This window comes from Diceros bicornis, chromosome 19, assembly GCF_020826845.1.
Source record: "Diceros bicornis minor isolate mBicDic1 chromosome 19, mDicBic1.mat.cur, whole genome shotgun sequence".
Classification (NCBI taxonomy): domain Eukaryota; kingdom Metazoa; phylum Chordata; class Mammalia; order Perissodactyla; family Rhinocerotidae; genus Diceros; species Diceros bicornis.
The window spans coordinates 24,288,902-24,312,892 of NC_080758.1; the positions used below are offsets into that span (position 1 = coordinate 24,288,902).

The window sequence follows — 23,991 nt, forward strand, 5'->3', positions numbered from 1 at the left end:
AAATTGTTGAATAAAAAATGGAAGCAGCAAAACAAAATATAAGAATGTTGCCAATTCAGTGAAAAAAAACGTGTTCCTCCACTACTCCTTCTCAGGCTCTTTTTAGGGAGCTCTTAGATGTTGGGATCCCCCAAGTTCCCGTTCTTTTCAACCCCGAGTGAAAATGGGGGGATCCTGGTGGAGATAGAGTCTAGGAAGGAGGGGCTCTCACAAGGGGGCGCTGAGGAGTGAGGCTGGGTGAGGGGTGGGGTTAAGGAGAGTGCTATGAAAAGCCCGAGGCCAGAGGTCAACGAGAACCGGCGTGGCGGAGAGGGCTTGAGCCTCTGTGACGTGTCGAGAAGAGACAAGCGAGAGCGGGAAGCGCGCGCCCGGCGCAGCAGCCTCGCGCACAGCGGGGAAAGCGCGCGCTCGTGCGCGCATTGGCCTCTGTACGCCTGCGCCGCCGCTGCCGGGCACACGTCGGCTAAAGGACAACCTAGTGAAGGGGTGGCGGTAGCGGGGACTCCGGAAGCTCACCCTTCACCCGGAAATGGTTGTTGAGGAACATGGCGTTGCTGGTCCGAGTCCTTGTGAGTGAAGGAGTAATTTTCTATGGTCGCTCACTGGGCCGTGGGGTTGGCGTCGAAGAGGGCGGGGCGGGAGAAACGGGGGGAAAGTGCAGGAGGGGATCCTGTGCGGTAGCGAGGCTGCGCGGCCGCCTCTCTGCGGGGAAACTGAGGCAGCTTCCCACCGCCCCCACCCTCGGTTTGGCCGTGGCTTCCCCTTCTTTGGATGAGGAGAGTGACATCTGACATCGGACCTAAATGTGATGAAGTTTGCTTTTCCTCAGTCACCACCTGTGGCCGCGTCCCCTCAGGGAGAGGCAGCATGTGGGGCACTGATGGAATTTCGGGATACCTGGGTTCTAGTCCCTTCTGTCACTGACGCGCAGTGTGACCTTGGGCAGGTCACTTTCGGGCCTCAGTGTCCCCATGGGAACAACGGGGACGTTAATGTGCAGTCCGTTCGGATTCTGCGGTTCTCTGTGTTTGTTTCACTGATCAGTAAGTCATTCTTAATTGTACAGTTAAGTAGAATACTATTATGGATTATTAGATTGAAAGCTGCACGAGAATCGAGGTGATATCTGTCGTTTTCACTTTGCCTAACACAATGTCTGGCACATCATAGGTGTTCAATATATATTTGTTGAAGGGAGGGAGGGAGGAAGGGAGGAAGGGAGGAAGGACTACTAGACTTCTTAGCGACCATATGGGAAGCTGCTGCACCTCTTGATTCAGTCCGATCCCTCTAGCATACTCTGACCTCTAGGAATTAAAGGAGAAAGAAAGTGGCAGCAGAAAAAAGTTAGGAGGATACAGAGCTTAGTTCCTAATCACGGAGGGATGGGAAAGTGTATCATTTTAGCAAGTCTTTCAAAAACTAGGTCAAGGACAATGTTTTTCATAGCCAAACCCTATCTATTCCTGCTTCTGGCTCTCTTTTTGAGTTGTTATTTTACACTTGTGTTTCTAATATTTTTATATATGGCTTACAAGGACTGCAGTTTTACTTCTTGCATTCCCTGTCAGCCTAGCAAAGTGCAGTATCCTCAATTGCTGCTCAATAAATATTTGTTTCAAGAATAGCTCCTATAACCTACAGAAAGAGTCACGTGGGGAAATTAATTGTTGATGCCAGGGCAGAAATTGATTCAGTTCTGAGGACTGCTGGGGAATTGGCTACTAGAATGTCCTAAGTTATTTAGTCTTTAAGATGGATATTTGGGGAAAAAGATGAAACGTTTATTGGGCTATAGACTTTAAATGAACACCTTGATTTGTCTTGGAAATTAGTGGCTGCCCCAGCTATCTTAAATATTCTTGCCTCTGAGCTTGGGGGACTGTTGCAGAGTCATTTCTTCTTAAGTGGTAGCATCCGTAGAACCTCTCTAACTGTCCTCTATTATTTGGATTTTTTTTTCTATTTATCTCTTTCTACTCATCTTTTTAGGTAAAAAGCAAGTTTAGATAAGGAAAGTCATTTTCATCTTATACCATGATTCCTTGATGTCTTCTTATCACGTTATAATGTAATGTGTGACAAAGCAACGGAAACTCTCTTAGGACTAGTTGAAAGTGGCAGTAAACGTGAAAGTAGTAGATATTTATTGATCACCTACTCTGAAGAGGCATTTGGGCAAGGCACTGTGAGGAACTCACAAATACAGGAAAATGCTCCTGTCTAGGAGTCTGAAGAGCCTTGGTTGAAAGCTTGGCTCCATTACTTACTATGGGTGTGACCTTGAGCAAATCACCTAACTTCTGTGAGCCTTAGATTTTCTCAGTAATTTTATAAGGGTTGATCAGAGAATCAGTTGATTAAAGTGAAAATTAAATGCTTTTCTTCTTTTCCTTTCAGCAGCTATTTTAAGTGTTTACTATGTTCTAGGACTATCCAAGGGACTGAGGATGAAAAACATAGACCTTACTCTCAAGTTTATAATCTAACAGGAGAGACAGAAAAGAAAACTACTAATACCTACATGAAATGCTGTGATAGAAGTGTGTACCGAGTGCTGTGGGAGTAGAGTAGAGACACCTAACCCAGCCTGAGGACAAGCATCCATGAGGGAGAGGTGCCTGAACTAAATGAGAGAGCATTAGGTAGAGAATGGGGAAAAGGGCATAGAAGGGAAGGATTGGTTTATGCTGATAATGCTAGACAACCAAGGAACTGTAAGTAAATCTGTTTGGCTAGACTCAGGTGCACTTATGGGGAAATGGCAGGAGAGTAGGCGGGGCCTTATGTATCATGATTAGGAGTTGGAAGTTTATCCTAAAGACAGAAGGGAGCCATTGAATTATTTTAAGCAAGGGAAGATTTGTTTTTAAAGGTTTTTTGATGCATTTACTCTATATTTTCCCTCACTTAAATTTTTAAAATTGAGGAATAATTGACATACAGTGAATTGCACTTATTTAATTGTACAATTTGATATGTTTTGACACAGGTAAACACCTAAAAAGCCATCACCACAATAAAAATAATGAACATATCCATCACTCTCCCCAATTTTTTGGTGTGGTTTTGCAATCCTTTTCTCCTGTTGCTCTCCCCTCCCCCAACCACCTCTGATCAGGGAAATACTTTTGTTCCTTCTCTCATTTTTTAATTGAAATTTTAAAAATTTATTTTGAAAGTATAAAAAAGCAAAAAAAAAAAGTCAACATAGTAAATACTCATATACCCACTACTAGATTTTTGTTTTAATAGATCCCTGTAGCAGTTGTGGATGGGTCAGTCGGAGTGCTGAGATTAGAGTCCTCAAAGCCATTCAGAAGCTACTTAAAGAATCCTGGAAGAAGTGATGAAGGCCTGTACTAAGGGGGAGAGGCACTGTGGTTAAAAAGGAAGGGATGGTTTCAAGAGGTATTGAGGAACTAGAGTCTACAGGGCTTGGCGAGTGGTTAGATGTCGTGAGTGAGAGAGAGGGAGGAGTCCAACAGTTAGTCCCAGGTGTGCCTTGCATGACTATGTTAATAGCAGTGTGCTTCACTGAGAATATCCAGCTGGGGACTTTTTTTTTTCTTTTGTGAGGAAGATTAGTCCTGAGCTAACATCCGTTGCCAGTCCTCCTCTTTTTGCTGAGGAAGATTGGCCCTGGGCTAACATCCATGCCCATCTTCCTCTACTTTATGTGGAATGCTGCCACAGCCTGGCTTGACAAGTGGTGCATTGGTCCGCACCCGGGATCTGAACCTGTTAACCCTGGGCCGCCGAAGTGGAGTGTGTGAACTTAATGAGTATGCTACTGGGCTGGCCCCTGGAGATTTCTTTTTAACAGCTGGAGAGTTGGTGTTCAGGAGAGAAAGAGAGCAAGCTGAGCTATAGGTTGTAGTTGAAGCAAGATGTTCTTGAGATTTCCCAGGCAATAATATTGATAGCTAACATTTATAGAGCACTTACCATGTGCTAAGCACTCTTAAATACTTTATATGTGTGAATTTACTTAATCCTTACAACAGCCTTTTGAAAAGGTAGGCGCTATTATTTTCCCCATTTTATAGATAAGAAAATTGAACCACAGAGAGGTAGTATTCCTGAAACATTCTTATTAGTCTCCTATTACTTTTTCTTCCTGTCTTGTTGGCCAATTTTTTCCCTTCAATGATGGGTATGGGAAGGAGGAGGAAACTAAAACACTGCTCTTATTGAGTAGCTCCAACAGAGGAATTGGACATTTGAGCAGTGCAACTGGACTTGCTGATGGTTTTGTCAGCTGCCTTGGGCATTGGTGATCATTTTTGCTCTTTGACAGTAGTAGAAATTTCAGAAAGCCACTCTTTATTTTTTTTAATTGTAGTAAACTACACATAAAATTTACCATTTTAACCATTTTTAAGTGTATGGTTCAGTGGCATTAAGTACATTCACATTGTTGTGCTACCATCACCACCATCGTCCACAGAACTCTTTTCATCTTGCAAAACTGAAACTCTGTACTTATTAAACAGTAACTCCCCATGCCTCTCTCTCCTCGGCCTTGGGCAACTACCATTCTACTTCTGTCTATATGATATTGACTACTCTAGGTACCTCATATAAGTGTAATCATACAGTATTTGTCCTTTTGTTACTGGCTTATTTCACTTAGTGTAATGTCTTCAGAATTCATCTGTGTTGTAGCATGTGTCAGAATTTCCTTCCTTTTTAAGGCTGCACAATATTCCATTGTGTATATATATATATATACACACACTACATTTTGTCCATTCATCTGTTGATGGACACTTGAGTAGCTTTCACCTTTTGGCTATTGTGAAATAGTGTTGCTGTGAACATGAGTGTACAAATATCTGTTTGAATCCCTGTTTTTACTTCTTTTGGGTATATACTCAGAAGTGGAATTATTGGATCATATGGTAATACTGTGTTTAATTTTTTGAGCAATTACCATTCCATTTTCCACAGCAGCTGCGTCCTTTTACATTCCCACCAGGAAGGCACAAGGGTTCCAGTTTTTCCACATCTTCGTCAACACTTGTTATTTTCTTTTTTTTTTTTTTTCCATAGTGGCCATCTTAATAGGTGTGAGGTAATAGCTCATTGTAGTTTTGATTTGCATTTCTCTAATTATTAGTGATGTTGAACATCTTTTCATATGCTTGCTGGCCATTTGTATATCTTGGGAGAAATGTCTGTTCAAGTCTTTTGCCCCTTTTTTAATTGACTTGTTTGTTTTTTTGTTGTTGAGTTGTAGGAATTCTTTGTATATTCTAGATATCAATCCTTTATGAGATATATGATTTGCAAATATCTTCTCCCATTTGGTGGGTTGCTTTTTCACTTTGTGGATAGTGTTCTTTGATGCACAGAAGTTTTTAATTTTGATGAAGTCTAACTTAACTATTTTTTCTTTTGTCACCTGTGCTTTTGGTGTCATATCCAAGGAATCATTGCCAAATCCAATGTCATGCAACTTTTCCCCTATGTTTTCTTCTGAAAGTTTCATAGTTTTAGGTCTTATGTTTAGCTCTTTGATCCATTTGAAGTTAATATTTGTATATTATGCAACGTTTTACTGTATTTTTTGCATATTATTTTCTTAGGGTTTGCCCTAGGGATTACAATTAATATCTTTTTTTGGTGTGTGTGAGGAAGATCAGCCCTGAGCTAACATCCATGCTAATCCTCCTGTTTTGGCTGAGGAAGATGGGCTCTGAGCTAACATCTATTGCCAAGCCTCCTCCTTTTTTTTTTTCCCCAAAGCCCCAGTAGATAGTTGTATGTCACAGTTGCACATCCTTCTAGTTGCTGTATGTGGGACGTGGCCTCAGCATGGCCGGAGAAGCGGTGCGTTGATGCGTACCCGGGATCTGAACCCCGGCCGCCAGTAGCAGAGTATGCGCACTTATCTGCTAAGCCACGGGGCCGGCCCTTAATATCTTAATTTATAACAATCTAGTTTGAGTTAATACCAACTTGATTTTATATAATACCAACTTGATAATATATAAAAACTTTGATCTATATAGCTTCACTTTTTCCCTCCTTGTTTGTACCATTATTGTCATTCAGATTACATCTTTACACATTGTGTGCCCATTAATATAGATTTATAATATTGCTTTATGCAGTTGTCTTTTAAATTAAAAATAAAAGGGCCAGCCTGGTGGTGTAGTGGTTAAGTTCACGCATTCTGCTTCGGCGGCCCGGGGTTCACAGGTTTGGATCCTAGGCACAGACCGACGCACTGCTTGTCAAGCCCTGCCCTCTACCCATATAAAGTAGAGGAAGATGGGTACGGACGTTAGCCCAGGGCCAATCTTCCTCAGCAAAAAGAGGAGGATTGGCATCAGATGTTAGCTCAGGGCTAATCTTCCTCACACACAAAAAAAAGTAAAAATAAAAATAATTACAGGGCCGGCCCCATGGCTTAGCGGTTAAGTGCGCGTGCTCCGCTGCTGGCGGCCTGGGTTCGGATCCTGGGCACGCACCGACGCACCGCTTCTCTGGCCATGCTGAGGCCGCGTCCCATATACAGCAACTAGAAGGATGTGCAGCTATGACATACAACTATCTACTGGGGCTTTGGGGGGAAAAATTAAAATAAATATAAATCTTTAAAAAAAAATTACAAACAAAAAATACATTTATACTATATTTTTTATTTATCTGAGTAGTTACCAGTGTACTTTATTTCTTCATGTGGATTTGAGTTACTGTAGTGTCAGAGGTCTAATTTCAGCCTGAATACTAATTTCCCTTTAGTATTTGTTGTAAGGCAGGTGTGCTATTGACATATTCTCTCAGTTTTTGTGTATCTAGAAAGTCTTAATTTTTTCTTCACTTTTGAACGATAATTTTGCTGTATATAGAATTCTTGTTTGACAGTCTTTTTTTCCCCCCAGCGTTTTGAATATTTCATTTCATCGCTTTCTGGCCTTCATGGTTTCTGAGCAGAAATCAACTGTTAATGTTATTGAGGATCTCTTGTACATGATGAGTTGCTTCTCTTGTTGCTTTCAAGATTCTGTCTTTCTCTTTTAACAGCTTGATTATGATTTGTCTATTGTGGATCTCTTTGAATTTATCCTATTTGGAATTAGTTGAGCTTCTTGGATTTATAGATGAATGTTTTTCGTCAAATTTGGGATGTTTTCTGCCAATATTTCTTTAAATATTTGTTCTGTCCCTTTATTTCTCTCCTCTCCTTCTGAGACTTCCATTACACATATGTTGGTATGTTTGATGGTGTCCCGTAGGCCTCTGAGGCTCTGTTAAATTTTCTTCATTCTTTTTTCTTTCTGTTCCTCAGGCTAGATAATCTCAATTGACCTATCTTCAAGGTCACTGATTCTTTCTTCTGCTCAAATCTGCTGTTGAACCCTTCTAGTGAAATGTTCGTTTTAGTTATTGTTCTTTTCAACTCCAGAATTTCTCTTTGGTTCCTTTTTTTATTTTTATTTTTATTTTTTATAATTTTATTTATTTATTTATTTATTTTTTTCCCCCAAAGCCCCAGTGGATAGTTGTATGTCATAGCTGCACATCCTTCTAGTTGCTGTACGTGGGACGTGGCCTCAGCATGGCCAGAGAAGCCATGCGTCGGTGCGCGCCCGGGATCCGAACCTGGGCCGCCAGCAGCGGAGCACTCGCACTTAACTGCTAAGCCACAGGGCTGGCCCAGTTCCTTTTTTTAAAATAATTTTTCTTTTTTGATGTTCTGTATTTGGTGAGATATGGTTCTCATACTTTGCTATAGTTGTTTTGTTTTGTTTTGTTTTTGGTGAGGAAGATTCGCCCTGAGCTAACATCTATTGCCAGTCTTCCTCTTTTTTTGCTTGAGGAAGATTAGCCCTGATCTAGCATCTGTGCCAGTCTTTCTCTATTTTGTATGTGGGTCGCCACCTCAGAATGGCTGACGAGTGGTGTAGGTCCATGCCTGGGATCTGAACTTGCGAACCCAGGCTGCCAAAGTGGAGCACACTGGACTTAACCACTATGCCACTGGGCCGGCTCCTTTGGTATAGTTTTTTAGACATAGTTTCCTTTAGATCTTAAACATTTAAAATAGTTGGTTCAAAATCTTTGTCTAGTATGTCTAACATCTGGGCTTCCTCAGGCATAGTTTCTCTTGATTGCTTTTTTCTCCTATGTATGGGCCATGCTTTTATGTTTCTTTGTATGTTTCATAATTTTTGGTTAAATACCGGACATTTTAAATATATAAAGTAGCAACTCTGGAAATCAGGTCTTCCTCCTTTCCCAGAGTTTATTGTTTTTCTCTTTAGTGACTTTTCTGAGTTAATTCTGTAAAGTCTGTATTCTTTGTTATGTGGTCTCTGCTTGGTTTGCGTAGTGGTCAGGTAACGATTGGACAGAGATTTCTTTAAATGCCTGGAGTCAGTAAGTCTCCCAGTTTTTGCTGAGGGGCTCTGTGTGCATGTTGGGGCATGCCTTTAATCTGCCACTCATTTGATAGTTCTGCCTAAAATTTCCTGTTTGTGCAGAGCCTCCAGGTCAACCAGAGGTGAGAGCTTAGGGCATTTTCAGGTCTTTCCTGTACGTGCACACAGCTCTGGGGAAGTGTACAGCCTTGTGCATGTACATGGCCTTCAAATTTCCTTTAAAATGTTGGAGCTTTTCAAAGCCCCTATGAACATCTCATTCCTCTGCTTTTCCTTTTAAGCTTTTTGGTTAGCCTATTGTTTTCCCTAATTGTTAGCCATGGCCTCAGGCAGCCACGAAGTTAGACAGTCACCTCTGTTTGTTTTCAACCAATGCTCCTGGGGAAAATGTTTTTCACACTGGATGAGTTCCAAGACAGTTTTGCAACAGGAGTCTTCCAAGGAACTACTAGACAGATCAAATAATGCCAGTTCTTTATGAATAAAGCTTTGAGGAGTACCAACCCCATTCTGGAGTCAACTTTTCTCCAGGGAAGAGAAGTTCCTTTTAGTGAATATTGCTATTTAGAAACCAAGTCTGGATGCTACATGTGGTCATTGCTACTGGTGTGTCATTGCTTCCAGACCCTATCTATTTCTTTATCTACTTGTCTGTCTATATTAAAAACCCATACCAATTACTCTCAATCCAACCCAATACCACAGGATTTATTGTACTCTTCTGCCTTTTTATGTTTAACTCCTTTCTTTGATAGAAACATGACCCCTCATCCTTAATATATTTACTGATTTGCTCAAATCCTTCCTGTATGTAATCAATCTTTTGAAAACTCTGATTGGATACCCCTAACAAAGTGAGAGGGAGCAGAGTATTCAGTAATTACTGAAGGAATAGTTGAACATTGTCTGCTCCTCCTGTGTGTATAAGTATCCTTTTGTAGCATGCCTCATTGTAACTTGCAGGAAAGGTTGCTACAGTAGTGTTTGTCCTTTGGACTATGGAATTGAATTAGTATGGATGGCATTCAGAGTATAGGCACCACTGGAGAATTACAGAGTAGAAGATTTGGTGACTATAGTTTATCTTCATTATTCACAGATTCTGTATTTGTCAATTCATCTACTTGCTAAAATTTATTTGTAATTTCAAAATTAATACCCATAGTGCTTTTGTGGTCATTTGTGGACATGTGTGGTGAAAAATTTGAGTCACAATATGCATGTTCCCAGCTGAGGCCAACAAGGCAATACTCTGCCTTCTTGTTTCAGCTCACATAACTGTAAGCAGCTATCCTTTTCACAGCCTAATTAGTGCTATGTTTTTTGTATTTGCATTTTTGTGCTTTTGTTGGTGATTTCCCAGTTTAAAATGGCCCTCAAGTCTAGTGTTGAAGCGCTTTCGAGTGTTGCTAAGTGCAAGAAGGCTGTGGTGTTCCTTATGGAGAAAATTTGTGTGTTAGAAAAGTTTCATTCAGGGCCGGCCCCGTGGCTTAGCGGTTAAGTGTGCGCGCTCCACTGCTGGCGGCCGGGGTTTGGATCCCAGGCACGCACCGACACACTGCTTCTCCGGCCACACTGAGGCCGTGTCCCACATGCAACAACTAGAAGGATGTGCAGCTATGACATACAACTATCTACTGGGGCTTTGCGGGGGGAAATAAATAAATAAATAAATAAAAATAAAAAAACAAAAGAAAAGTTTCATTCAGCAGTGAGTTATAATGCTATTGGCTGTGAGTTCAATGTTAATAAATAAACAATATATATTAAATCAGGTGTCTTTAAACAGAAACATACATAAAACAAGGTTATGTATTGATTGTTTGATGAAAAGGTTGTGACCAGAGGCTTGCAGGAACCTAACTCTGTATTTTCCCTAGGAGCAATAGTTCGGTATTTGCTAACTCAGTGTTTGCAGTCACTTTATAAAACATAACTATGGGAAATAGGAGAATCGAGTACCTGTAAAGCCTTTTCCAGCTCATGAGTGAGCCAAGGAAATACTATGTATCTTAAAAACCACCTGCAGAAACAGGCCAGTCATGGGACTGATTAAGGTATAGTCAAAAAAAGAGCTGGTATGTCAGAATATTTTGCATTACGAATGTAAAATCACCTGTAATTTACGATATGCATAGGAAATAAAAACATGAAACCTAACTTTAAAATTTTGGTTTTGAACCATGAAACTTCTAGAAGAAAACATGGGCAGCATGCTCTTTGACATTGGTCTTAGCAACGTATTTTCAAGTACCGTGTCTGACCAGGCAAGGGAAACAATAGAAAAAATAAACAAATGGGACTACATCAAACTATTTAGCTTCTGCACAGCAAAGGAAACCATCAACAAAAGGAAAAGACAGCCTAACAATTGGGAGAAGATATTTGCAAACCATATATCTGATAAGGGATTAATATCCAAAATATATAAAGAACTCATACATCTCGACAACAAAAAAACTAACCACTGAATTAAAAAATGGGCAAAAGACCTGAACAGACATTTCTCCAAAGAAGATATACAGATGGCCAACAGGCACATGAAAAGATGTTCAACATCATTAACTATCAGGGAAATGCAAATCTAAACTACAATGAGATATCACCTCACACCCGTCAGAATGGCTGTAATTAACAACACAGGAAACCACAATTGTTGGAGAGGTTGTGGAGAGAAGGGAACTGTCATACACTGCTGGTGGGAGTGCAAAAACTGGTGCAGCTACTATGGAAAACAGTATGGAGATTCCTCAAAAAATTAAGACTAGAACTACCATACGATCCAGCTATTCCACTGCTGGGTGTTTATCCAAAGAACATGAAAACACCAATGCATAAAGATACATGCACCCCTGTGGTCATTGCAGCATTATTGACAATAGCCAAGACTTGGAAGCAATCTAAGTGCCCATCAAGGGACAAATAGATAAAGAAAATGTGGTATATATACACAATGGAATACTACTCAGCCATAAGAAACGATGAAATCTAGCCATTTGTGACAACATGGATGGACATTGAGGGTATTATGCTAAGAGAAATAAGTCAGAGGGAGAAGGTCAAATACTGTATGATCTCACTCATAAGTAGAAGATAAAAACAACAACAAAGAAACATGTAGAGACAGAGATTGGATTGGTGGTTACCAGAGAGGGAGAGAGGGGAGGGAGGAGGGCAAAAGGGATTAGGCACTTGTATGTGGTGATGGATTATAATTAGTCTTTGGGTGGTGAACATGATGTAATCTATGCAGAAACAGAAGTATAATGATGTACACCTGAAATTTATACAATGTTATAAACCAATGTTACTGTAATAAAAAAAAGTTTTTTTGGTTTTGAAGTGTTGGCGAGGCAAAAAGAATAGAACCAGTTCCCACTTAGTAACAGTGTATATATTATCCTATGTTAAAGGAATAATTTTAACCACTGGAAATGGCTATAAATGTTTTTCTAAATTTGGGAGAAGTTGAGGTTTGCTAATGGTTATAGGTCTAATATATTAGTACCTGTAAGAGGGAGATAAGTACTTCCACAGATTTATATTTATAAATGAAGTATTGGGAGAGGCGGGAGGGAAGAGCACACAGTAGAGTTAGTAGAAGCAGAACCTGAAGTCTGGAGAGACTTCTTGAAGCAAATGAGCTCATGGTTTGGGAGTGAAGAAGAGAGTCTCAGAGGAACTTATTGCAAGGGGATTTGCTTGTGTGGAAAGGAGCAGTGATTCCCAAACCAGAGATTCTGAGTCAGGTTTTGGAACTGCTGAGTGAGTACAAGGCAGGGTATGAAGGAAAATGATGGGTCTAGAAAGGGTCCAGTTGGTAAAGATCAGATGTTTTAAGTTTGATGAAAGAGGCACTTAGAGGCACTAAGCTTTTGAGAAAGGGAATTCCAGGTTCAAAACAATATTTTAAGAGAGTAGTTCTTGCTGCTGTGACAGTTTGCTGGGGAAAGAGAAGCTTACTTACATAATTCAATAACAATTGTTAATAACATTTAACAATGCCTTTGTATGTGTGTTTTACCGTTATCAAAGTGCTTTTACAAATTTTCCTTGAAATTCTCCTGTGAGGTGGCTTTTATTATTCTCATTTTACATAAGGGAAAATGGAGGCCCAGAGAGTCGAGTAACTAATTCACGGTCATACAGCTATTTAATGGTAGGCTTGGGATTCAAACACCCTTTCTGCTACACTTCAGCAGTTTCACTTGAGGATTTGGACAAGAATTGTTGTAGGATTTGAGAAGGAAAGAACAGAGCTGATTGCTCCTTTCTTCAAATAAGAACTGATTTAAAGTATTGGCATAAGACCAAATAGAGCCAAAATTACAGAGAAAAATTTTGTTGACATTGGGAAAAAATATGATGAAATTCTTAAAATCTTCCAGAAGTTTGCGTTGTTCCTACTTGTTATTTCCTCTTGCTTTTTTTTTTTTCGTTTGGGCCTGAATCTGCAAAAGTTTCATCTCATCCCATATTTACGTTTTTAGGAAAGGAACATCTGACATTGAATGGTTCTGGTAAATCTGTCAGCGTTAGTAAACAAAAACCCAGTAACTGTCTCTCATTTGAAAACCATCCCAACAGATTAAACCTCAGCTCAAATAAAATATTTTTAAGCTTTACTTTTCATTTGAAACATAAGGTGCTGTGAGTGGCCTATTAGAAACAGTTACACAGTTTTAGAACTGTGAGACACTTTAGAAAGCATCTCTAGGTTTAAAATTCTAATACCTTTCTCTACCTCATCCCCGTGTCCACTCCTGCCTACTCATGAGGAAATGGAAATTAAGATGCAATTTAGGGCCAGCCTCCGTGGCTTGGCAGTTAAGTGCGCGCGCTCTGCTACTGGCGGCCCGGGTTCGGATCCTGGGTGCGCACCGACTCACCGCTTCTCTGGCCATGCTGAGGCCGTGTCCCACATACAGCAACTGGAATGATGTGCAACTATGACATACAGCTATCTACTGGGGCTTTGGGGAGAAAAAAAGGAGGAGGATTGGCAATAGATGTTAGCTCAGAGCCGGTCTTCCTCAGCAAAAAAAAAAGAGGAGGATTAGCATGGATGTTAGCTCAGGGCTGACCTTCCTCCCAAAAAAAACAAAAACAAAAACGATGCAATTTAATATTTATTGCATTGGGGGGCCGGCACAGTGGCTTAGTGGTTGAGTGCGTGCACTCCGCTGCTGGCGGCCTGGGTTCGGATCCGGGCGCGCACCGCTTGTCCAGCCATGCTGAGGCGGCATCGCACATACGTCAACTAGAAGGATGTGCAACTATGACGTAGAACTATCTACTGGGGCTTTGGGGAAAAAAAGGAGGATTAGCTCAGGGCCGGTCTTCCTCAGCAAAAAGAGGAGGATTGGCATGGGTGTTAGCTCAGGGCTGATCTTCGTCACAAAAAAAAAAAGAAAAATTTATTGCATTGGAAATACTGCAAGGTCTATTTGTTGCTTTTTCTTAATCATGAGGAGTAGGGATTTTTCTTTATTTTGTAGAAGAGGCAACAAAGGCTCATAGCTCACTGACAGTGGAGCCAAGAGTCAAATCAGTGCTTTCTGATTCCAAATACATGGCTCTCTCCACAATACTATGTTATGTTTTAATTGGGTCAAGACTAGGTCATCGAGTGTTAGAGCTAGAAGGGACTTGGGAGATAGTCCCTTTACCTTTTCATCCCATAAATGAACAGGGATCCTGGAGTTGGGCTGCCTGGGTTCAGATCCTAACCCTGCCGTGTATTAACTATGTGACCTTGGGAAGTCACTTATCTTATCCATACCTCAGTTTCTTTGTCCATATAAATGGGATAATAACGATATACCTAGGTCATTGGGCGGTGATTGTGAGGTTTAAATGAGCTCATATTGTAAAGTATCTAGAACAGTGCCTGGCACATAGTAAGTGCTCATAAGTATTACTAATAATTGCTATGAGGAAACTGAACATCTTATAGGTTAAATTACTTTTAAAGATCATATTAGAGTTGCTGAGTTTAAACTAGAATCTAGATCTTTGACTCCTAGAATTTAGTTTATGAAGTGTTTTCAAACAATTTGTGTATCCAGTTCTCATTATGGCCCTATAAGGTCTGTAGGTCAAGTGAAAGAAACCCTTGGGTCCCACAGAGTTGGTTCTTAGAATAGAGATTTCCAATGCTGTGTACGTGGATGCCATTTATACAATGGAATGTATTTCAGGTTCATGAAACAGGCTACTCATTTAGCAAGACAGAGCTCTCTTTTCTACAGCCTAGCCTTTTACTTTGGCCCAGAGATCTTTCTGAGGTCAGTTAATGTCAGAGGGAAAAATCAAACTTCAGTCATAGCTCAAACAGCCATTTAATCTCTCTTTTGTCTTGGAAATCAAGTTGCCCAAGTGTGTTTTCCTACCCTAAAAATTTCAGCCCTAGTTTCTTCATCCTTATGGATATGATGGTAATCCCAGCACTCCTTACTATAAAGGAATTTTATGGAGATCAGATAAGTCAATGTTTATGAAATGGCGTTGCAAACTCTAATTTAAATGATAATCTAAGTGTAAAATGTCTGAAGTCTGCTTATTTTGTTCCTTTCCTGAGAGGGAGCCCGTGTCCCCCTTCTTCTTTTTTTTTTTTTTGTGAGGAGATCAGCCCTGTGCTAACATCTGCCAATCCTGTTTTTTTTTTTTTTTTTGCTGAGGAAGACTGGCCCTAGGCTAAGATCCGTGCCCATCTTCCTCCATTTCATATGGGATGCCGCCACAGCATGGCTTACCAAGCAGTGAGTTGGTGCACGCCCGGGATCCGAACCAGTGAACCCCGGGCTGCCGCAGTGGAGCGCACACTTAACCACTTGCGCCACCAGACCGGCCCTTCATGTCCCCCTTCTTGAGTCACTTATTACTAGAGTTGTCTTAGCCATTGGATCAGGAATAGGCAGGGGTACATCTTATCCTTGGAGAGATGAGAATAAGAAGGCTTGGTCCTGGTTCTATTTTGGATGTTCTCCTTTCATGTGCCCTTTTCTGGCAGGATTTCTAAACTTACATATGCTGTTTGCCTTCTATGTGTGGAGTCTGCTATAGATCCTTGACGGAATATTTTTTTCTTTCTCTAGGGGAACCGGATTAGCATCTCCCAGTGGGTTCCAGTATGCAGCCGATTGGTACCTGTGTCTCCTATACAGGGACAGTGGGACAGGGCTCTGTCTGGCACTTCTCAGGTAAGGTTTGTTGTTCCTTCGCTTGGTATGAAAACCTTAGTGTTTATGTGCAAATGTCATGTATTTATAAATTAGCCAACCAAATTATGTGATGGAAAAACCTCATGAGACCACTTCTGGGCCTCTTTGGTGCCAGCTCAGGACTGATTCCTACAGTATGGTGTCTAGGGCGTTGCTTCTAAATACCTCAGCAGTGGAATTTAGCCTAGGATACTGTGCTACAGTCTGATGATTTTTAGTGTTGGGAGTGGTTTCAGATGCTCATCTCAGAGTTCACTTTTCTTCAGTTTTCTTTTTGTAGCTACTTTGTACCACTTTTATTTGGGATAAGAAATGTTTCTTTCTTTCTTTCTTTTTCTCTTTCTGAACATAAAATCCAAGGAACAATTATTTGAGTCCTTAGTTTACCACGGGCCATAAGATTCATTGCAATGTAGTTTGCCTTGGACCCTCCTTGAGGGTTTTTTTCCTCCTGATTTTTGTTACAAATAATTTAGTAATAAAGGAAATAAAAATCGCTCATGACCTCAAACCTGAAAACATCTGCTGGTTCTTTTCTAGTCCTTATATATGTGTGTACTAATTTTTTCCTTAGGTACCTTAACAAATATTCACAGAATTTAATGTTCTGGTGCCTTTTCACTTATTAGAGCAGACATTATTCATGTTGTTAGATAGATTTTGTAATTAAATTTTTTAATGGCTGTGTGTTATTGTATTTATTTAGCCTTTGATATTAAAATTATTTCCAATTTTTTTTTTGCCATTATAGGCTTTAATGTAGTTACCATTTTCTTGATATATAATTTTTCTTATTTTTAGTTATTTATTAAAGATAAATTCCTAGGAGGGTATACCCTGGGTCAAAGGGTATCAACAATTTGCCTCGCCAAAAAGTTGTTTTAATTTATACTGCCACCAGCAATGTATATATAACTAGTTTTTCATCCTTGCCTCCCCTAAATTGGGTGTTTTTTAAAAATTTAAACCAATTAGGTAGAAAATGTTACCTTGTTTTACTTTGCATTTCTTTATCTATCAGGGTTAAACATTTTTTCTGTTTATCAGTTGTATTCTGTTTGTGAAAATCTTATGCTTATGTTATTTCTCCATTTATCTACTGGGAATTTATTTTTCTTACCAATTTATATGAATTCCTTCTCTAGCCATTAACTTTCTTTTTCTTTTCTTTGTTTTTTTTTGTGAGGAAGATCAGCCCTGAGCTAACATCCATGCCAATTCTCCTCTTTTTTTTGCTGAGGAAGACCGGCTCTGAGCTAACATCTATTGCCAGTCCTCCTCCTTTTTCTCCCCAAAGCCCCAATAGATAGTTGTATGTCATAGTTGCACATCCTTCTATTTGCTGTATGTGGGACGTGGCCTCAGCATGGCCGGAGAAGCGGTGCGTCATTGCGTGCCCGGGATCTGAACCCGGGCCGCCAGTAGTGGAGCACGCGCACTTAACCACTAAGCCACCAGGCTGGCCCTAACTTTCTTTTTCATGTTTGATGAATTAAAATTATTTTGATATGCATAATTATATATTATATAATTTATTTATATAAATGTAATAAAAATATTTAAAATATAGAGTAATTCCCTTCAACTAGTATGTAAACCTTGCCTTCTGAGGACATGTCTTGTTTATCCCTGTATTTCCTGGGCTTCTCACTAAGTGTGGCACAGAGTAGGCGCTAAAAGTATGTTAAATGAATGAAGGCTATGTCTGTGCAGAAGAGGCATCTACTTTGGGTAGTTATGCAGCTATTTCTTTTCAGACTTGGGTTATGTTCTATTCCTCTTTGTGCACTGGAAATTTTTTTTTTTTTGGTGAGGAAGATTAGCCCTGAGCTAACATCCATTGCCAATCCTCCTCTTTTTACTGAGGAAGATTGGCTCTGGGCTAACATCCTTGCCCATCTTCCTCTACTTAATGTGTGGGACACCTGCCACGGCATGGCTTGATAAGTGGAGCATGGGTCCGCCTATGGAATCTGAACCTGTGAACCCTGGGCCGCCGAAGTGGAGCTCACCCACTTGATCACTACGCCACCGGGCCAGCCCCAGAAAATGTTAATATAACTTATCATATAGTTCTAAATAATTTGTTATTTGTCTGTGCATAGATGGTGTGGGGGGGCTCAATCTCTTACTTGTGCATCATTCTTTGAATCAATAAACATTTCTTGAGCATCTGATATGTATTGGGTACTGTTAGGCTCTGGGACAGCATTATAGCAAAGCATCCATGTAAATAATTTAGGATAGTTTATCTCATGCCGACAAGATGTAATTTTAGCCAGTGTAAATAAAGTGGACATTTTGTCATGTTGACTGTACCTCATTGGCACATCTTCCCATCTTTGAGGTCCCCAGTTGGAAACCTCTGCCTCAGAATGACATCCTCAGATGCCTGTCTGATAGGGAAGCAAATTTGCTTCAGAATGAGGAAGAACTTTGTGTTAATTTGAATTGTAGTGTAATGGAACATGTGGGCTGCGTTTTGACATAGTAAATTTACTTCTACTGGAAATATTCAGGCCGTGGTTCTGTGTTAAGGGCATGACATAAAAGAATCTTTCACTGGCTGAGTGGTAGTATCAGATGATCTCTAAGGTAATGTCCAAAGCTGTAGTTGTGTTATTGTTTTCAAAAAGCTAGGAACATTAAACTCTTATCTCTGTCTTTCAGGTGGAATTTCTTGAAGTTCTGTCATGCTTTGATGAGTCTACTTTTAAAAAAATTTTTTATTTTGAAATAATTTAAACTTACAGAAAAATTGAAAAAATAGTAGAGTTCCCATATATCCTTCATCTAGTTTCCTCTAATGTTAACATCTTATGGAACCATAGTGCAATTATTGAAACCAGGAGATTAACACTGATGTAATAATATTAATGAATCTACACATCTTATTACAATTTTACCAGTTTTTTTCACTAATGTCCTTTTTTTGGTCCCTCAATTTGGGTTTGTCTAATATTTTCTTATAATTAGATTGAGGTTATGCATTTTTGGCAAAGTGGTGTTGTTCCCTTCTCAGTGCATCATATCAGGAGATACATGATGCCAGTATGTCTTATTACTGATGATGTTAACTTTGATCTCTTGGTTATTAAATTGGTGTCTGTCAGGTTCCCCTACTATAAAGTTACTATTTTTCTCTTTGTAATTAGTAAGTATCTTATGAGAAGATACTTTGAGACTGTGCAGATATCCTGTTTCCCATCATACTTTTGCTCACTGCTTTTTGCATCCATCCATTGTTCTTTTTTTATGATATATAATATTAATTAATTAATTATTTTAAAAATTGTGGTAAAAAAAACCCATAACATTAAAGTTACCACCTTAACTGTTTTTAAGTATATAATTCAACAGTATAAAAGTATATTCACATTGTTGTACAACAGTTCTCTAGAACTTTTTGCTCTTGGAAAACTGAAACTCTATATCCATTAAACACTAATCCACCCCACCACCCTTGGCAACCACCTTTCTACTTTCTCTTTCTTTGATTTTGACTACTTTAGATACTACATATGAGTGGAAAGGTACGGTATTTATCCTTTTGTGACTTAATTTCGCTTAGCATAATGTCCTCCAGGTTCATCTGTGTTATAGCGTGTGACAGGATTTCCTTTTTTAAGGCTACATAATATTTCACTGTATGTATACACCACATTTTCTTTATCCATTGATCTATCGATGGACATTTGTGTTGCTTCCACATCTTGGCTATTGTGTATAATGCTGCAGTGAACATAAGTGTGCAAATATCTCTTCAAGATCCTGCTTTGAATTCTTTTGGATATATACCTAGAAGTGGGATTGCTGCATCATAAGGTAATTCTATTGATGGTTCTTGACTGCAACAATTATTACTGTAGTGTTTGCCTAATGGTGATTTTCTATTTCCATCTTTACTACAACATTTATTTATTTTATTTTATTTTATTTTTGTGTGTGTGTGTGAGGAAGATCAGCCCTGAGCTAACATCCATGCTAATCCTCCTCTTTTTGCTGAGGAAGACCGGCTCTGAGCTAACATCTTTTGCCAATTCTCCTCCTTTTTTTTTCCCCAAAGCCCCAGTAGATAATTGTATGTCATAGTTGCACATCTTTTTAGTTGCTGTATGTGGGACGCCGCCTCAGCATGGCCAGACAAGCGGTGCGTCGGTGCGCGCCTGAGATCTGAACCTGGGCTGCCAGTAGCGGAGCGCGTGCACTTAACTGCTAAGCCACGGGGCCGCCCCCTACTACAACATTTATTGATCGGAATTCTACTGTAAGGAAGAGCTGTCATTTCTTTTCCATTTATTTATTTATTCAGTTATTTATTTATATTAGTATGAGCTTATGGATATTTATTTTCTTCTATGAGTTATAATCCATTATTCTCGTTTTTTATTTTATTGATCAAATTTTCCCAAGTTTGACTTTTGGGAGCTCCGTCAAGTTCCTTTCTACATATCTTTGTCATTTTTTGAACACTTCATTATTTCCTGGCACCACAAGATGTTCCAGGTTCATGTTGTATTTTCTTTGCTCTAGCCCTAGATTCAACAATTTTTCTGAGGACCTGTGGTTCCTTTTGTCAGAGAATGGTATTTAGAATATTTAGAAATCAAGATCTGGATGCTAAGTGTTCATGAGCCTATGTTACTGAACTCTACTCAGGTTTTTTAAAGCAGCTTGATATAGGGGGAAGAAGGTAGCTTCGAATATATGTTCTACTCCTTAATGAACTTTACTTCTTTGAGCCTTAGTGTCCTCATTTCTAAAATGGGAAAAAATAGTATCTACTTTGCAAGGTGGTTGTGAGATAAACATAAGTATAACATCAAGCATACAGGTGCTGGGCATACAGGAGATCTTCAGTAATTTGTAACTACTATTTTTGTTGCTATTTATGTTCTTGCTACTTGGGTACATTTTCTCCTCACTGTGTAAATTGAAATTAAAAAAATTTTTTTGTCCTAAAACTACCTTAAGCAAATTGCAACCTCTCCCTGGATCTTAGTTTCCTCATCTGTGAAATGAAAAGGTTGGACTTAGAAGATCTCTGAGATTTCTTCTAGCTCAAGTGTTGTTATTTTAAGTTACTCCTTAGTTCTTCAGTTGCTTTTTCTCCAAGCTAAACAGCTTCAATTCATTTTAACCTTTCCACTAGGACCTTTTATTCATCTCTTTGATCATTCCTGTGGTTCTTTTCTGGACCTTCTCCAGATTGTCCTTCTATTTAAAAAAAAAAAAAAAAAATCCATCTAGTTTTTATTGAGTGTCAACTCCAGGCCCAGAATGGTGTTGAGCATTGGGGCAGAAAATAGAAGTATAAGGTAGATAGACTGTGCCCTCGTGAGGCTTTATAGTTTTGCTAAAAGGGCCAGACACATATACCATGGTATTCAAGAATTGCTTGAGTCCTTCCCTTCTTCCCTTCTTTTCTTTTTTTTCCTCTTTCCTTATCTTTCTTTTCCTCCCTTCCCTCTTCACTTTCAGAACCTTTTTGGCAGCAAAAAATAAGAGTGAGTTTCTGTATTCCTTTTAATAGGGGCCTGTTTGCAGAAGAGTTTATCGTTGGAGTTGTCTTGAACAGGTCCTTACGTTTATATTATGCATTGTAGTTTACACATCTCTTTCACATACATTATTTTATTTGGTTCTCAAAACAAATTTATGAGATAGGCAGAGCTAGAGCTTCTGCCCACGTTTTTTTCTTTCCACTACCCCATACTTCTTCAGTTCTGCCTTCTCACTCACCTTCTCTATCCTGCCCATTTCTTAAGGCTTCTCTTTGAAGTGTTTTCCAATGACTCTAGGTCATTCTTTTCTATCTCCAAATTTCTATTGTTTACACTGCCTATTTCATATCTTTAAGCATTTTTGTACATTTTATTGAAGTATAAATATACAGAAAAAGGCATAAATCACAAGTGTACAGATCAATGAATTATTATGAAGCAAACATAACCAGCACCCAGGTCAAGAAATAGAACCCCAGAAGCCTCCTTGATCTCCTTCTAGTCACCGCCCCTAACCAAAGTTAATCACGGTCTTCACTTTGGACATCACAGAGTAGTTTTGCCTTTTAGACATGTTTTGTACTCTCTTGTGTTTGTCTGCTTTTGTTCAACTTTGTTTTGGAAATTCACCCATGTTGCTTTGTGTAGGAATAGTTTTTTTCATTCTCATTATTGTATAGTATTTTATAATATGGCTATACCATGATTTTTTAATCTATTCTTCTATTACTGGATATTTGGATTGTTTCCAGTTTGGGCTTTTATTAATAGTGCTACTGTGAATATTCTTGTACATGTTTTTTGGTGAACATATGTATACATTTCTGTTGAGGTATATACTTAGAAATGGAATTGCTGAGTCTTATAGGATGTGCATGTGTATGTTCAGCTTCAGTAGATACTACCAAATAATTTTCCAAAGTGATTATGCCATTTTACTTCCACCAGCAGTGTATGAGAGTTCTAGTTGCTCTACATCCTTGCTAACAACTTTTTTTGTGTGGTAGGTGGTCTTCAAGCATTTTAAAATGTGATATTTAGTTCTTTGGTTCTTGCTAGTAAGTCTTCTTTTCTCCATAAGGTTGTGAGCTCCTTGAGGATAGGGATTCTGTTTGTATCCTAAAACTTGACATAAGGGCTGACATATCATGGGCATTTAATAGAGGTTGGATGAATGAAGCATGTATGCATGGCATGTGTGTGAATAAGGACAGGAAGGAAGTAATAAGAAACAACAGTACAGGTGGTTGTGTTTGTTGGTTCATAAAATATGTGAATGTTTTCCGTGTATAATGCACCGTACTTGATTCTGGTAATAGATTTAGTTCCTGCCCTCATGGATCTTTTTGGTAGTGGTGATAGAAAATAAGCAAGTATGTAAATATGTAATTGTACATTGTAATAAGTACTGTGAATGAAATGAACAGGCTACTGCTATGATAGAGAATAATGAGATGATAAACTATTTTAGATAAAATGGTCAGAGAAGGCCTCTTGTAAAAAGTGACTTTTGAGTATTTCAGGGTATTTTTTCTCTTTTACAAAAAGTTAATTATTGATATCTTTTCAATTTCAACAAAGGAAAAACTGATGTCTTTAAATGTCAAGGGAATCTGTTTTTGGGGGCATGGGAGTACAAAAAAGTAAATGTGTGTGTTTATAGATTTGTATAGGTATGGTAAACTAGCTGTTGTCCTTGGTACTAGACACCTAGATACTTCAGTAGTTCCATATAGTGTTAAATGTTACCTCATGGATAGTGGTAGGACAGGAATAGCTAGGTGAAGTAGGTGGTGAGACAATCACAGAAGGAATCCATTAGTTACTCCTGGAGCTGTGGGAGAAGAGAAAGATCATGTAATCTAATAGAAGAGAACTCACTCCAAAGCACAGCTCCTTGAACCTGCTGTTGGTTGTGTTTTTTGAACCCATTTAAGTGCTTTGTGTTCTAGGTGGATCATTACATTGATGTATGTGATATAATGGGAGGTGTTCTGTGTTTAGTCTGTGTTTTACAGAGTCTATTTGATACCTATGAATTAAACATAAGTGTTCTTGGGACTGACCAGAAAAATTCTGACTAATCTTTTAATATCCTTGTTTAGAAAGAAAAGTAAATAGTAACTCTCCACAATTAGAAATTCTATTTTTCCTTCATTAGAATTACAGAAAAAGTCATTTTCATTTCATGTGTCCCTTCTCTTGGAATAAACCAGAACTGAAGGGGTACCCTCCTCTTGCTCCCTCCGCACCCCTTTTTATTGTAAAGATACTATAACATTACTGAGAGTTTAGAAACTAGATTCTTAAACTTATTCATAATTCTGCTAACTTAATATAACTCTTTCATTTCTGTGTTCCTTTCTAGACTTGCGCATATGTGGTCATTTTTACCTATAATTTTATTCATGTTATAAGTGCTTTTTCATGTTACTAAAGATAATAATCTCTAATGTAAACTATGGACTTTGAGTGATAATGATGTGGCAGTGTAGGTTCATCAATTGTAGCAAATGTACCGCTCTGCTCGGGGATGATGATAGTAGGGGATGTTGTGTGTGTGGGAGTAGCTATAAGAGAGCTCTCTGTATTTTCTGCTCAGTTTTGCTGTGAACCTAAAACTGCTTAAAAAATAAAGCCTATTTAAAAAAAAAATCTCAGTGGTTACCTGATTTTCCATTGAGTGACTGTACCTTAATTTAATTAACAATCTTTCTTATTGGACCTTTTCCCCATATTCACTCTTGTGAATAATGCTATGATGAGGATCTTTTGCATGTAGTTTTTTTCCTTTGGAATTTGTTTTCAAAACTACGTTTATTGGCCTTGATTATAATAATACCAATCTAAAAGGGTTATGGTGAAGATTAA

The 23,991-nt window shown here is 39.0% G+C and overlaps 1 protein-coding gene across 2 annotated transcripts in view; it reads left to right on the forward strand.

Annotated features, from left to right (window-relative positions):
* Positions 1 to 477: 477 nt before the first annotated feature.
* Positions 478 to 23,991, forward strand: part of LOC131418490 (ubiquinol-cytochrome-c reductase complex assembly factor 1) — a 96,311-nt gene continuing 72,797 nt past the window's right edge. Inside the window, exons 1-2 of one of the 2 annotated variants that reach the window (XM_058562821.1) lie at positions 478 to 569; positions 15,491 to 15,595. In XM_058562821.1, the coding sequence (XP_058418804.1) occupies positions 546 to 569; positions 15,491 to 15,595 (129 nt within the window). In that variant the 5' untranslated portion in view covers positions 478 to 545. The remainder of the gene's footprint in view (positions 570 to 15,490; positions 15,596 to 23,991) is intronic. The other variant, XM_058562820.1, reaches the window with a different exon arrangement.